This window comes from Epinephelus moara, chromosome 12 (genome assembly GCF_006386435.1).
Source record: "Epinephelus moara isolate mb chromosome 12, YSFRI_EMoa_1.0, whole genome shotgun sequence".
Lineage (NCBI taxonomy): Eukaryota > Metazoa > Chordata > Actinopteri > Perciformes > Serranidae > Epinephelus > Epinephelus moara.
The window spans coordinates 12,909,374-12,923,348 of record NC_065517.1 but is presented as its reverse complement, the minus strand read 5'-3'; the positions used below and the strand labels follow the sequence as shown (position 1 = coordinate 12,923,348).

At 39.9% G+C, this 13,975-nt stretch overlaps 1 protein-coding gene across 1 annotated transcript in view; it reads right to left on the bottom strand.

The window, feature by feature from the left end:
* Positions 1-13,975, bottom strand: part of xrn2 (5'-3' exoribonuclease 2) — a 50,814-nt gene that overhangs the window by 11,208 nt on the left and 25,631 nt on the right. The window contains exons 22-28 of the mRNA XM_050058052.1: positions 11,586-11,669; positions 11,126-11,223; positions 9,097-9,176; positions 8,884-8,940; positions 6,484-6,552; positions 4,801-4,929; positions 2,517-2,635 (exon numbers count right to left, since the gene is read on the bottom strand). Coding sequence (XP_049914009.1) covers positions 2,517-2,635; positions 4,801-4,929; positions 6,484-6,552; positions 8,884-8,940; positions 9,097-9,176; positions 11,126-11,223; positions 11,586-11,669 — 636 coding nt within the window. The remainder of the gene's footprint in view (positions 1-2,516; positions 2,636-4,800; positions 4,930-6,483; positions 6,553-8,883; positions 8,941-9,096; positions 9,177-11,125; positions 11,224-11,585; positions 11,670-13,975) is intronic.

The following is a 13,975-nucleotide window of genomic DNA, read 5'->3' as shown; positions in this document are numbered from 1 at the left end:
AAATATCCAACTGAGCCAAAACACTGAAATGTATCCTGTCCATAACATCCTCAGCACTCATATTTTGGGATATTTTTTCACTGTTGGAGATGTAGTAAGTTTGCAGAACAAGGAAAGAGAACAAGGAACAATCCAAGCTGAAACAGTCTGTAGTGCTTCTTTGTGCCCAACAATGCCACTGTAACATCAAATGATGGCGCTGGATGCTGTTAGAACAGAGTTTGCAGCTTTGAACTCAGCTTTCTTGGTCAGTACAGCATGCACTGAGGAATTATTGCTTCAGCTGACTTCGTTTACCATCAACGCTGATTAGTCATCCATATAAATGGCTGTGAATTTTCCCTTTTTTGAACAAATAATCTTTTTCTTATCCAGGCACTGCAGGTAAGTATAATGGAAAATATGGTCCTGTGCAGAGGTAGGTCTTATGTAGAAACAGTTATTAGAGCTATTAGGTTCAGTGGTAGGTTTAACGCTTTGAAACATCATTAATGTGGACTTTCATGCAGAAAAGCTTGACTCTTTTAAGACTCTCTTTTTGTTTCATTAAGACCTCATAAAGTCAAATTCAAGACTATTTAATGACTTTTAAGGCTTCATATTTATATTTTTTGTGTTCCTCCACCAACAAGATGCTGTTTACATCTATTCTCTGCCCAGACTGTTATGTAGTGAAGATTTTGAAAGAATTCATATATATTTATATAAAAATTAATAAGTGCATTTTTTGGCAAATCTTCAACATGTCAGCACGAAAGATCTAAACAATCACCACAGTATCATGAGCACCCAAGATTAATGTAATCGATTCAGTGTCCTTTTGTTCCTGAGATATGATGCTAAAAAATGGCCATTAAAGTTAATGGTCAGAAGAGTTATGGCAGAGATATCACGTTCACGAGAATGAGACGTATGGAAACCTGAAAACATGATGCCTCTGGGCGGCTGTGGCTCAGAGGTAGAGCGGGTCGTCCACCAATCAGAAAATCAGCGGTTCGATCCTAAATTGCTCCCGATGATGCGTCCATCGTAGTGTGAGTGTGTTAAAAACTGAGTAGCAGGTGACACCTTGTATGGTAGAATGCACCAGTGTATGAATGTGTGTGTGTGTGTGTGTGTGAATAGGTGAATGTGACTCGTAGTGTAAAAAGCACTTTGAGTGCTCGGATGACTAAAAAGGCGCTATACAAATGCAGGTCCATTTACCATTTACAGAGGCATTATAGGAGCATTCGCACGCCAAGTTTTCCCCCGGCTGTCTTTAACCTTGGGGCATTATAAAACTTTGGCTAGTCTTAAAAAACAGCAATGATTGCATAAAGTTGCTATTTTTTAATGTAGAATGACCACAGAGTGAAATGTAAACAGTAATAACCACCTTGTGCTATAAGTAAATAAAAAGCATACAACTGCTGTTCCAAAGAGAAGTGTACAATCTCTTGATAGCCTTCATACATACGTAATGCTTTAGCTTACAGGTAAATTGAAAATGTCATCACAGTCTTTTTAAATGAACTAGTTCACTGCCTTTTTTAAACATCCTCTTTAGAAACTGTGGAAGGTCTATTATTATTAGACTAGTAGCTACAAATACTGTCAAAAGAGCCAAAATGAGTTTAATGTTCCATCTTTATTGATGCAGTTCTGGAAATAACACGCTTTATTCCATACCCGAATTTAGCCCTTTTTGACGTTTTGAGTATGGATGAAATAAAATAATAGACTTGACGATTAATCACTGCATCGTTGGTTAGCAGACTGAGAAAATATGTTTTAGATGTGGGACTTAAAAGCTGACTTCACTTGGTGCATTGTGTTCAGTAATGGCACTGATCACTCTATCCAGCCACCAGCTGGCAACACCCACATGTAGGCTGTGACATTAATGTTAGCTATCATACATTTACTTACCATACAAAAACTGATGATGTTTGCTTATCTGGTGACAGTTGAATACTTTTTCATTGGTTCACTTTCTTTAACAAAGTTGTGATTAGCTTTTAACTTGTCAAGGCTTTTTTGGGTGGGTGAGCCTTGCTTGCTTTATAGAGGAGGAAAGTCATCCAATTCACCTGTTCAACAACAAGCCAGTCTATTTTACATTTCTCAATTGTAAATTGCAACTTTCTTTTCAGGTGTAGTTACAGCAGCTTGTGTGTGCAAGTGTGAACAACAGCGCTGTTTGTATGCATGTGTTAGAGACAGACATGGAAATTAAATGAATTGCATGAATATAAAATGATGGCTTCATGTAGGAGTAGGAAAAATTGCATTGCCCCCAAATCACAGTATTTATGGGCATTCTGAGTTATCTTGGGCCATTTTTGCCCTTTGCTCACATTAATTTCTAATGTTGTCTCCACATAAATTAAAAATGTTCCAATAAAACGAGTCCCATGTAATCTGTGGTGCAAACACAGCAGAGGTAAATTCAAATACACAATAAACCTATTGTAGTTTAACCAGCACCTCTCAGGATGTATGTATGTATCTATGTATGTGTGTGTGTTTCTTACGCTGGAAGGGCTGATGGCCGCCACTGTGTGGAGCACGGTAGTTTCCTTGTTGGTAGCTGCTTGGAGGTGGGGTGTTGCTGTACTGTCCTCCACCATGTTGATTTCTGCTCAGACTGTGACTGAAGGAAGAGAGAGAAGTTGTGCTGTAAGAATCTAATTCATTCATTCATTTTCCATAACCACTTGTTTGGGGTTGCGGGGGGCTGGAGCCTATCCTAGCTGGCATTGGGCGTGAAGTGGGGTACACCTTGGACAGGTCAACAGACTATCACGGGGCTGACACATGGAGACAGACAACCATTCACGCTCACATTCACACCTACGGACAATTTGGAGTCACTGATTCACCTGCATGTCTTTGGACTGTGGGAGGAAGCTGGAGTACCCAGAGAAAACCCACGCTGACATGGGGAGAACATGCAAACTCCACACAGAGGGGCTCCCCCACCCCGAGGTTCTAATCTCCTACCCTGGGTTTGAACCAGGAGCCCTCTTGCTGTGATGCGATGATGCTAACCATTGCAACCACTGCTTGTTCTTGTGAATCTCATTCACAAGAACAAAAGATCTGTTATATTTTTATCTCGCTCAGTGACAGCTGGGATAGGCTCAAGCACTCGTTCTAAAATGAAAATGAATCTGGGGGTGTCTTTCACTTAACCTTTCCTGGCAAGCACTAAAAGAGAGGATGGGGATGAAGTGGAGTTGGTTTATTTTCTTATCCACAGGTAGGTTTGCTTCGTTAGCTTGATAAAGTATCGGCCTTTCCATTACAACAAAAGCAATGTGCAAATAGTACAGCCGCGGCTTGCAGTTTACTCATAAGCAATGTACGGAGGAGGGGCCAAATTTAAATGTAGTCTTTACAAACAGTAACCGACAATTTCTGCATAGTACGCTTTTTAACTTCTATCAAAATGGTTTCAAAGTCAGTTATGTTTGTATGAATCGTGAACACAGTCCTGCAGATTTATATGATGTGACATAAGAAGACTGTGGGTCTGCAGGTAGAGCGGGTCGTCCACTCATCGTCAGGATGGTAAATCGAGTCGGTGCTGATCTGAGTCAAAATTGTTAAGCATTATATAAATGCATCCCATTTAGATGATGATACCTAATGAAATGATGATGAAAAAAGCTGTTTTCAGATGGGAACCTGCACTGTATAAGAGGTGTACAACACTGACTGGAGTCCAGTACTGGCTTCATGCCTCAGACTGGACTTAACACATCTCTCAGTCAATGATCTGAAATCAAACCAAAACAAACAATCCCTTTCTTAACAACTGTCTCCAGGTTTTCCTGCTCACCATCCTCCGAGCACCTGCCTCCGTGGCCCCATCAAGGCACATAACTGCCTGAATTACTGAATTAACGACTTAGTTTAGCAGGAAAAAGAAGAAAAAAATTGGAATACATTCTGTTTCTTCAAATCCGTGCATAATTAATTCCCAAACACGCCACAGTCGGACGGAGCCAGATGTTCAATTATTCACATTTCCTTAATGATAATATCAATGTGTGGAGGAGAGAGCTTAGATCATAATCAAGGATGGCTAGTTAATGGGGAGCCTTAGTGGGGGGATACAAACATTTTAACACATTTTCCATTTTAAAATACTGTACTCTCCTTCCAAATCTGAATACTGAGTCACTGCAGAATCAGCCGTCATTGTTTATCAGTTCTTACTATAAAATTATATCATCATACCCTGCAGGATGTTTTACAAGCAGGTGTGTGTTTCTGCCTCTTTATTAAGCTGTGGAAAATGGAAAAGGATTTTACAGTCTATGTTTTTCTGTGTGTATTTCATAAGACTGATATCATGAGTGATGTTTCAAATGTGGATGGACAAAAATATAGCTTAAAAATCTGATTTTTGTGGTTATTTTCTGTGCTCAAGATGTTTCTTTTCCAGGTGTATAAAAATTCCAGACACTGCACAAGCCTTGCAACTCAACTACCTGTCTGCATTTGAATTATATGGAAATTTACTGAGCAAATCTATTGTGTTTTTCAGGTACCTAACCTACAGTATCAGTGGTGACACTGGACAATGCCTGACTGGTCAAAAATATGTTTTCATGTGTAGTTTCATGTGTAGCTTAATAAAAGAAAATTAAATCCCAAATTTCTCCATTTATGGGCCCAAGAGAGAATAAAAAATAGGTATCTCTATAACAACAGTAATTCTGTAGATTCGACAGACCCTGTAGACGGACAGATGTGACTTCTTCAGTGTTTTAATGGGTGTTACAGTGAACAGTAACAGAGAATATTTACCCCAGAGCCCGGAAGCCAGACTGGTCCAGGTGAGCCTGCTGCCTGTTCGGGTTAAAGCCCAGCTGAGGCCTCCATGGTTCCCGGTTCCCCTTCTCCCAGTCCCCTGGCTTCAGGACCTTATTGGGTAACCTGACAGAAAAAACAAACAGAGTTAAAGCTGCACCACTAAAGATTTTACGCTAATGTGAAAAAACTATAAATCACAGAGAAAACAGTGCTGGAATCTCTACTGAAATCCTGCAGACTGTCTTGGTCTGATGTTTCTCATTTAACCAAAAAATGCCATTTAACTGAAACCTAACATGTACTACAGTTATGAAAAATAATGAATATATTCTGATCACTGCCCCACATGTACCAAGTGTTGGTGTACATTCATTTTTTTCCTATCATTTTTAATAGAGGCCTTTGTGTATTTTGGGAATAAATCAACAAAATGAGCATTTTGAAGACACCACTGTGGTCAATTCCGATGGACATTAAAGGTCCAGTGTGTAGGATTTAGTGGCCTCTAGCGGTGAGGTTGCGGAAGTGCAACTTCTCCTGTAGACCAAGCATATAGAGAACTACGGTGGCTAACATAGAATGCAAAAGGCCTTTCCTAGAACCAGTGTTTAATTTGTCCCTTCTGGGCTACTGTAGAAACAACATGGTGAACTCCATGGACAAGGACCCGCTACATCAGTGGATATAAACTGCTCATTCTAAGGTAATGGAAACACAACAATTCTTAGTTTTAGGTGATTATCAACTAATGAAAACATGGTTATGAATATGATAGACCATTTCTGCCAATTGATGCTCCTAAATTCGCCACACTGGACCTTTAGACATTTGATGGACTAAAGGATTAAATCAAAATAACAACTGATTGACTAGTAACTAATACAAATATAGATAAAAAATAATAAGAATCACCAATAGCTGACATTGTCCAAAGAAAGTGATGTAATAAACCTTCAAAGTAAAATTCACAACTGCATCTCAAAACAGAAGCAAGCGAATTAAACTGGACTCACCACAAACAACAAATATACTTTGTGGGTTTTAAAATTTACAAAGTTAGTTTGCAATATAGTTTTTTTTAATTGTCCTGGTGATATTCTACATTTATTGTCGGCAAACACCATGAAAAGGCTAAAACCAACAGTGAATGTATCCACTAACAAGTATTGTGTGTGAATCAAAACCAGATATATCTCCTTCCTTTGTGTCCAAAAATTATTAAAAACACATCAGTGAGTCAGACTGTTGCACTGGGTGACATGTTCCTTCATTACCATGAACACACACACTGTAGTTTATTGTGACTCTGTCCCACATACATGATTCCCCAAATACTCACTAGAGCACTAAATGTGGATTAAATTTGCTGCTGAAAATAGTCCCCAACAAATGTACTATTTCCTCCTGTTTGATATGAACTACAGTGACCAGCTGTTTTAGGAAACTACTGAGCGTTTTCTGTAAATCAACCAATGAGCTTAGAGCTGAGAGCCACAGACAGAAAGTCAGAAAGCACAGAGAGTCTGGCTAACATGTTGTTTTTTTTGTTTTTGTTTTTTCTTACATTAAAAATTTAGAATATCACCAGCCTTTAATAATAAGAAAAACAACCCAATAACAATCTTTCCACTGTTTCAGTATTTCTGAGATAAAGTTTAACAAAACAAAAAGTCTCACTTGGCTCCAGGAAGCATGACGGCCTTGAACACAAAGCCATCTGCATATTGGGGATCCCTGAACTTCACTCTGGAAAGCAGAAGAAATTGAGGACAAAAGAGTTCCATTAGCTCACTTTTTTTATTATGAAAAGGAACATCTTAAAAAGTAAAAACCTCCCCTTCAACAAAGAGATCCTGAGGTTGTGATGTCTGAAGTTGAGGATTATTCTTGTGATGGAGTGTTGTCATTTTCGACCTGCCTCGTCTACTTCACCCTGTCATTTTCCACATGCTCCTGGATGTCTTTTCTCTCTCAGAGAAAGGCTGCACACTTACATTACTCTAATGAAAGGTGGGTGTACAGATACACAGCCGAACACTGTGATGGGTCTAAAAATAATCTGCTTTGGAGCTGTGCTGCAAAGATGTGGATGTAAGTAAATCACTGAATCGCAGGGACAAAATATACAGGAAAGAGGGGAAAAACATGAAGGTATCTACCTGAGATGGTTTGTTTACATAAAGTATATGTATGTGTACATGTACACAGAATACTAAGTACTGCTAACAGTCAGTTGTGAGTCCCGCACTGTGATGCTACATACATACAAAGGTTTGCTGTGTTTATTTCTAACTTCTTTGTGCTTCAAATTGCAGGTTTTATTTACACAGAAGGGGTGGATAAAATAACAGGAACACCTTACCATGACCACAAATCAGCCACAACATTAAAACTACTGATTACTGACTGACAGGTGACGTGAAATACATTGATCCTCTCGTTTCAATGCAATGTTTTGCTCGGAAACCTTGGTATGACAAGCACCGTCCACCCAAACACTGCTGCAGACCAAGTACCTCCTGATGGCGGTGGCCCGCCCAGCAGGACAGCACTCCATTACGAGAAGCTCAAGGTGTTGACCTAGCCCTTACATTCCCCAGATCCCAACCAAATGAGCATTCATAGGACTTGCCAGTGCCCTTGGGCCAAGTCCAACCCTTGGTAGGCCCTCCTTGGATCAGACTTAGCTCTGACCTGTCAAGGCATGGACACAGGAACTCTGAGTGTGTCCTGTGGTGTCTGATACCCGGGTGTTGGTGGAGGATCCTTGGAGTGCTATCGGTTGTGAAATGGGGTACCAGAATGGGATTTGGGAAATTTGTGGGGGGCAGCTCTTTGTCACATTCCTTGGGCCATTCCTAGGCAGTTTTTGCGGTGTGGCATTGTGCATTGTCCTGCTGGTGGAGCACTGACATCTGGGAGTGCTGTTGCTATGAGGGGGTGTACTTGGTCTGCAATGGAGTTTGGGTGGGTGGTGTGTGTCAAGTGGCAACCACATGAATTCAAGGACCTAAGGTTCCCCAGCAGGTCACTGCATTGTAACAAGATGATCGATATTATTCATTTAACCTGTCAGTGATTTGTATGTTGTGGCTGATCGGTGCATTACAATTTAATACAACACCTATACTGTAAACAACAGCTAAGGAACGGCCACAGAGCCGAACCAACAATGACACAGTCTTAGCAAAACTCAATGTTTTAAGCAGTACTGAATTAATCGGTCAGTTAATCAATTAGTTGATCAAGGGAAAATTCTGATAACGATTTCAGCCAGTTCTCAAGCAAAAATGCCAAATATTCTCTGGTTCCAGCTTCTCCAATTTAAGGAATTGCTGCTTTTCTCCCATTTATATCATTAGAATCCCACCAAAACAAGATATCTAAAGATATCGCCTTTATCTTATGAGTGCAAATTAAGCAAAAAATTGAAAATGGCTGTGCTCCCCATTGACCGAACATGTTCTTATTGTCTATACCTAGGATACGTAAAATTAGGTAGAACAGCCTTTATGTATGCAGCTCCATTTACTGTATGTGAGATCTCCTGCAGAAGGACAGATTGACTGATTATGATACACCTCTAATTATAAGCTTCAGATAAAAAATTGATTTGCTCCCTAGCTGCTGCATCCGACAGCATTACATTTACAGGCGTTCCTCTCATTGTATCGACATCCTCTCACATTTGACATCAGCTTTGTCTTTGTTGCGTTTTCCCTCATCTGAACATTTATACTCCAATCGCTCTTTATTCCAGTTATACAAATATATGCAGAGCTAGAGTTCAAGTACAAGCATTTGGAAAAATAGCAGCGTGACTTTCAGTGTAATTTATGTATAACTGCAGAGGAGCCAGCCTGTCAAGCTGCTACAGTATCAGAGCACGTACCAAAAACCAAAACAGCCACCAATCTTTTTTACATTTAGATCTATTTACAATGTTTATGAAGTGCATTTAAATGTCAGATATCTCAACCTGGAACAAAAATACCACAAATATGACCCTATTTTTCTATTCTGTGTTTATTCCTTCGCTTTTTAGACAGTTAATGTTGATGATTGACGGTTCCTTACCCAATTGCACTGTTCTGTGAAATATCACGCAGCATTGGGATAGGTGACATCACTGACCTGAAAGATCAATGTAAAAAAAAAAATGAGTGAATAAATAAGTAGATCAGAGTTGTGACACCTGGACCAGCTCTACCTTCAGTAGAGCGTTCGTTGAAAACATAAGAACATGAGACAAAATGCACAAAAAGTGAGAGTAAAGCAGCGTTTTCTTACTTATCTGGTAGAATAGGGTCGTCATCAAGATTTAATGTACCTTGGATTCCATGGCACAGCTCTGCGGGGATCTCAGTGCCCTGAAGGAAGTAAAGGTTGAGTTTACATCAAGTCATAAAGGGTGATTTGATTAAGGGTGTCAATGCAACAACCGCAGAGCAACAACATTTACTGGTCAGTATAATATCAAGTCATACTGGTTACAGGACTCTGGATTATGCCTCCTCACACCTTATTAGATGATGGAAGACGCGGACTAAAAAAACGAAATAAGATGCATCACAGAATATCACTTAAAAGGTTTTTTGTCCTGCTAACAAGGGAATACTTGCCATGACATTCACTGATCACATTTAGGTTCCTGAGAGGACGAACTCTTTTCATTTTGGACAATGGGTCCACTATAATCTAATGGTGTGTACAGCATGGGAGCTGTTTCAGCCATGTTTTTCAATTTTACTGGTCCTATATGTGCGTTAACAGTGACCCAAATTGTATTTTCGTGCTTCAAGTTTATCTTCTCCCATTTTATGTACGTAACTACATTCTTATGATAGTTTATTGGGCTCTGAGCACTGCCAAAATATGAGTGACCTACACTCAAGACTGCGCCTGAACACACTGTGTGTAAAGCCAAGTTCACAGTTCACGGCTTTCAAAGTCGTCACATCTCTGTACTATTCACATAACACAACTAGCTGTGGAGTCTTGAAGCCGTTAGAGTTTTTAAACTACAGGACTGAAGACAGGTGGTCACACACAACAAGTTCTTTCACCAAGGGGATTCTCTGATGTCACATGGATGTCACGTGACCTGTGGGTAAGATCCTTAATATCAAACTCCGTACTTAATGAGCTAATAACTTGCAGATACACTGCCTGTAATTATAGACTGTATATTAAAGATGGACAACATGACTGCTCCCTAAAAGTGAAGCCAAAACATCTTGATCACCCCCTGGGGGCTGGCTGCAGTATAGGTCAAAAACCCCGCCCCTCCATGTTAGGGCATGAGACATGTGCCAATTGTTGCGCTCGCAATCAAAGGCGCCGTTTGCGATTGGTCAGAAATGTGTATGAGCAGGACCTCGATAACGCGGAGATTGCTACTATGCAGACTCGGGCTCCAAATGACATCACTATGTAGGTTGTGTAAACACTTGACAGGTTTCATCCAAATTTTGTGCAAATTTTAAACAAAAGTTCTGAAAAACTCTGCAATATATAAAAATGTATGTGTGTTTCCATCCACTATTGTTATGTGAATATTAGGAGTTAATTAATGGAGATAAACTGGAGTTGATGGAGCTATGTTGATGTTATCTGGAATATAATTAACATGAAATAGTTGGTTTCAAATGTGTATCTTGTTTTGAGGAAGAAAGCCCTTTATGGTGTAAAGGACAACTTTCCCAGGTATCTGAATCCATCTTTAAATGACTGCAATTACATATCAATCTCATCTAGTTTGAGCCAAATCGGATCAGTCATGGTTGATGTATGCAGTTTTGCGTGCTGCTGTATTGTTCAGAAATAATTATTCGGAAGTTTTCATCCAGTGAGTAAAGTATGAGTCTAAACAACAATTGCTTTGGTTTACAAATGCATAATCAACAAGACTAACTCAGACTCAGATGACACCTGCAGAGCCGCACAAACACATCTGCAGCACAATGACGCAGCGGATAATGCTGAAAGTTTGATCCACAGAACCACAGAAGAAGACTATTATTATTACAGACACGTGTAAAGCTGACAGAGCAGCTGCGTGATGCACTACACCACTGTTAAGATATTCACTATTAATTTAAAGAAACAATGAAACAACATAACTACGACAGTACTGCTCCCATTTATCAACAAGAAGACCACATTTCCTATGAGCCCCTTTGTTGCTTCATGTCTGAAAGTGCATCAACTGTCTGAGGCTTTAAACTAAATTTATCTCCAAAGACAGACAGAACTCAGCCATCAGTTTGATTTGTATTGAGTGTGATTTTGTTGTGACCAGAGTTTAGTCTTTCTTTACCTCGTGAGATTCTGTGCGGTAGAGTTCATGGATGAAGTCGAACAGCGGGTGAGACTTCCCGAGAAACATCACGTCGCTCCCCAGGCTGTTTCTTTTCACTGCAACAGAGAACAGACAGAAGCTGTGGTCAAGAAGGGGAAAACGACTGGAGCTCTAAAATTGCACTGAACAGGACAGTAGACAAGATCAACAGAGAAATGATGGGTTGGAAAGGAAAACGTAAAACATTGTGGCTTATAACTAGAAAAAAAATAAGATACAGTTCAAGCATTTCTATTGGAGCACAAGATTCTTTAGTTATAGACTTCTCCAGTACTCTTCCAGGTTATATAACACATAACTAAGAAGAATTTAGAAAACAATACTCTAAATTCAACCTAATCTGAAAAATACTAACTCTTAGAAAAAAAAGAAGAAAAAAAACCTCCAAGAATATTTACACCGTGGGTGGTTAACTCACCTTCCTCGGTTGTGAGGTCGGGGTAGACTTCGCTCAGAGCTGCCCTCAGCCGACGTTCATCCACAAAAGGCAACAAGGCCACACCTTCAGAATAAAACACATATAGACAAACTTAATGTCTAGTAACAGCAGTGTGCCACCCACTGACTGACATGAATGTACGCCAGGACGGGAAGAAACTAGATGCAGATAATCTAATGTTTTTTAGTTGAGTTGCTCATCAGTAAGGCTGGCAAGTTTGCCAAGACCAAAACAAAAAGTAAATAAGGCATTTCCCTTGACTCCATCAAATTGTATCCCGCCCTTGGGAGAGCAAACCTACACCCAGGGAGGAATAGATGGATACTTAATTTATCCCCGGGGGGATATTTACAAGTTACTCCAGCAGTACATGAATAAACCATGCAGTACAAAGAATAGTGCAAAACCAAAATGTCAAAGTACAAACATTAAAGTAAAAAGTATGGCCTTTTTACAGATAGTGTGGGTAACTTTGCACATGTGCTAATAATTTTTTATTGCCAATGGGTGAACAGGTTGTAATGTAACTCCAAAATTGAGACCTTCCCCACCTAAATTTATCAGATTCAGTGCCCTTAGGCACTGGAAAGAAATCCAACACTGGAGAAAAAACTGACATGAGAAATGTATTGTGGTTTTAACTGGCTAATGTAAGCTAATGTTAGCTTGCTTGCTAACGTGGAGGAATTGCTCGCTAGCTAATGTAGCAAAATACTGTCTTGACTGATTAACGTCATTTAATACATCCAAACTACAGGGCTGATCTGGCTCGTAAATTAGCTAGCTTGTCGTAAATTAGCTAGCCATTTGTGAATTACTTTATCAGCTAACATTATGAAGCAACCAAGGTCAGATCAATACAGCATAACTTAGTTACAGCTTGCTGGCAAACTTAACTTGCTTGCTTGTCAACGTTATCACTCACAAAATGCTATCCAAGTCGATGTGTCAGTTGGCTAACTTGCCATATTACTTCCCCAGCTAACGTGACACATGATGCTTACTTATGCATTATATAAAATGATACTGATTTAGCCAACAGTAAAAGATATAATGGTACAAAAGTGCTTTCTACTAGCCATGAGCGATGCAAGGGCCCAACAAGCTGACTGTAACCTGAGCTAAGGTTAGCCATCTAGCTACTCTACATGGATCTGCAGCTGGTTGCTTCATAGCGTCAGCTGATGAAGTAATTTGCAAACGGCAAGCTTCTTAGTATCATGGAGCCAATGGTCCAAAAAAATATATAGGAACATTCGCAATAGTAACGCCAAATCTAAATATGATTTAACGTTCCCGCCTTTTATCACCATAATGACGGTCATTCACAACTGGTCTCTTTTTCATCGCTGTTTTAGGTGCAGGTGCTCACTCGCAGCTATGGAGTGCATGCACCAGAGCCCAAAGAATAGACTGCATAGTGCAGTTCATTGCTTCAGAGAGAGGGGTAACTGATAACAAGGATTTTGTGGAAGTTACATACACAACTTTTGTCCACATGTATGCATATACAGTTGTGCTCATAAGTATTCATACCCCTGGCATTTTGTTGGTATATCTTGTATATTTCTTTGCAGATTCCATTTATTTGACAACTAATGATATACAAAGGTTCCAGTAGGCTTTCACAAATAAAGCATATGTATTTCTGACGAATTTCTTCCTTATTTTTGCTTTATTTCACAAGTTTGCAACAAAAATCATGTTCAGAAGTATTCATACCCCTGTTTACAACATAACTTAATAATCAATGGCATAGCCTTTACTTGCAATCACAGATTCAAGACGTCTTCTGTAGTTTACTACTAGGTTCTGGCATGTTTCCACTGGGATTTTGGCCCACTCCTCCTTTGAAATTCTCTCCAGATCCTTCAAGTTGGTTGGGTTTCTTGCGCTGACCTTCACCTTGAGTTCCCTCCACAGATTTTCAATAGGGTTGAGGTCAGGGCTTTGGCTTGGCCACTCCAAAACTTTGACTGTGTTGTCCCCAAACCATTTCTTGACTATTTTGGCAGTATGTTTGGGGTTGTTATCTTGGAAGATCCAGTGTGGCCCTAAACCAAGTTTTGCAGCAGACTGTCGGATGTTCTCCTGGAGGATCTCAATGTACTGTTCCTTCCTCATGAGAAACAGCCCCACAGCATTATGCTTTCTTCTCCATGCTTGACTGTTGGCACTGTGTTTTTTGGTTTGAAAGCTTCTCCCTTCTTTCGCCAAACGTAAGCAACATCTCTGTGCCCAAAGAGTTCCATTTTCAACTCATCTGACCATAGAATCGACGACCAAAATCCCTCTTCTTTATCGAGGTGACGTTTGGCGAAGCCCAGACGTGATCTTGTGTGGCTGGGTTTGAGAAGTGGAGTCTTCCG